General features: G+C 40.7%; 1 protein-coding gene across 1 annotated transcript; it reads left to right on the top strand.

Moving 5' to 3' along the window:
- The first annotated feature begins 608 nt into the window (after positions 1–608).
- On the top strand, positions 609–2,162 carry LOC110268437 (uncharacterized). Its single transcript, XM_021114584.1, has one exon. The coding sequence runs from the start codon at positions 609–611 to the stop codon at positions 2,160–2,162; it is 1,554 nt and encodes a 517-aa protein (XP_020970243.1).
- Positions 2,163–2,383: the final 221 nt, after the last annotated feature.

The following is a 2,383-nucleotide window of genomic DNA, read 5'->3' as shown; positions in this document are numbered from 1 at the left end:
TATACTATAGCTCTATGCTTATATAACTGAGCCACTTCTGTAACATGATGTATATTATAGTGTGTTGTTCCATATTCTGTTATCTTTTGTCTTATGTATGTGAACGTTTAATTATCCCTTGATATATGGAAGGTATGCGACTTTAAATTATCCTTGCTAAAAAAATTTACTTGTAAAATTTGCGGTGTTTTAACAACGTACAAGCTTATATTTATTAATAAATAATACAAAAAGGTAAAACAAGTTGGTAGCAATTCGATTTCTAGTATGATCTAGACATGCTAGAAGTTAGGTCATTACAATTTGGTATCAGAGCGGTTCTTCCTGTTAGAGCCTGGGGAATGGACTGAATCATGCTTTATTGCATGCTCTGTGGTATGTCTCATGCTTATAGGGTATCCATGTGATATGTGTTGCATGAATGTCTTTGTGCTTTCATTCTGATAATGTTCACACCCAACTTGAGGTATTAAGACTGATCACCTCGGTATTGATTGTTTGGTATGAACAGAATCAGGATGCCTCCACGGAGACGTAGCAATCGGGAAGGGTCTACTGTTAACAATCCGCCATGAAACGATGATAATCTGTTTGCTGCGATTCACGCTATGGCTGAGGCTGTGCGTGAAACGGCGACTGCTACTACCCGAGCAGTTAACCGTCTGGGGGAACGTAATGGAGAGCGTAATAATGACCGTAATGGTGAAAATGGTGGGAACGGTGATGGAGATAACATGAATCATGATAGGCCTATGACATTAGCTGCTTTCTTGAAAGTTAATCCACCGAAGTTCAAGGGTACGACTGTAGCAAATGAAGCTAATAATTGGTTCCGAGGCATAGAAAGGTCCTTGAGGGCACAGCATGTCCCGGAAGAACAGTATGTAGAATTTGCTACTTATATGTTGGAAGGGGATGCTCAGCACTGGTGGCAGGGCATTCAACGTTTACTGCAGCAAGATGAGGGTAATATTTTGTGGGATGTTTTCAAAGAAGAGTTCTATAAGAAGTACTTTCCTAGAGCTACTCGTGAGGCAAAAGAGATGGAGTTGATGCAGTTGAAACAGGGAAGTATGTCTGTTGCTGAGTATACAAGGAAGTTTGAAGATTTATGTCGTTTTTCCAAGGTTTGTCAAGGGAATCCAGCAGATTTCGAAGAGTGGAAATATTTGAAATTTGAAGGAGGACTCCGTGAAGATTTGTTGAACTCAGTAGTTCCATTGGAAATACGGAATTTTGCAGAGTTGGTTAATAAGAGTCAGCTAGTAGAGGACTATGCTAAGAAGATAGCTGCAGCTTGGATGAATCGCCCAGGATCTTCTTTTCAGAATTATAATCGGTATACAGCTCCTCAGGGAAAGAATTTTAAGCAGGGAGCAATGCCTTCACGAAGGTACAATCAGAATAAAAATGTTCATGCACGTCCTACAGGAGGGAATGGAGGAAGAATGAGACAGGATATGGGTAAGCGACCTCAGCAGGCGCAGATGCGACTAGTATGTAGGCAGTGCGGAAAGAAGCATGGAGGTAGACCTTGTCAGCTTACAGGCGTTATCTGTTTTTCTTGTGGTCAGTCTGGACATATGGCTAAGGACTGTCTGAAGAAGCCAGTACAAGGAATAGATAGGCCGCGACAGCAAGAACGTGTGTTTGCTATGACTGCTGATGACGCAATGAAATCAGACTCCCTAATTCAAGGTCAGTGTTATGTCAAATCTCGACTTTTAACTGTACTGTATGACTCTGGTGCATCACATTCATTTATTTCTGAGACTGTTGCGCATGAGTTGGGATTAGATTTCACCATGTTAGATTATAATCTAATTGTTTGTACACCCACATCTCAAAATGCCTTGACTAGTCAAGTATGTCAACAGGAGCCTTTTGTTATTGAGGCTAGGACTTTTATACATGACCTGGTTTGTTTGCCTTTGTGTGGTTTAGATATTATCTTAGGTCTAGATTGGTTGTCCAAGCATCATGTTTTCCTTGATTGTTTTAAACGAATTGCTACATTTCCATCATCTGAAATGCACACTGAACCAGTTGAGTCTTGTACTTTCTATTTGAATTCCCTAAGAGTTATTTCTAGTAATAGTGGGTTAGAGGGTTACGTTCTACTATCGGCTAGCTCAGAAACTAATGAACAAGACTTGGAGTAAATCCGAGTGGTGAAGGAGTTTCCTGATGTTTTTCCGGATGATATACCTGAGTTTCCACCTCATAGAGAGATAGAGTTTAGTATTGATCTGGTTCCTGGAGCCGGACCAATTTCTATAGCACCGTATCGGATGTCACCGTTGGAACTAGCAGAGTTAAAGAAGCAGTTGAATGAATTACTGGGGAAGAAGTTTATTCGTCCGAGTGTATCACCATGGGGAGC

This window comes from Arachis ipaensis, chromosome B10 (genome assembly GCF_059453495.1).
Source record: "Arachis ipaensis isolate K30076 ecotype BB chromosome B10, ASM5945349v1, whole genome shotgun sequence".
NCBI classification, from domain to species: Eukaryota; Viridiplantae; Streptophyta; class Magnoliopsida; order Fabales; family Fabaceae; genus Arachis; species Arachis ipaensis.
Note: the sequence above shows the minus strand (reverse complement) of the source record. Positions and strands in the feature narration are given on the sequence as shown.

Bases quoted from the DNA above. Each gene is read 5' to 3' on its own strand.
- LOC110268437 (XM_021114584.1), top strand. From the start codon at position 609: ATGGCTGAGGCTGTGCGTGAAACGGCGACTGCTACTACCCGAGCAGTT.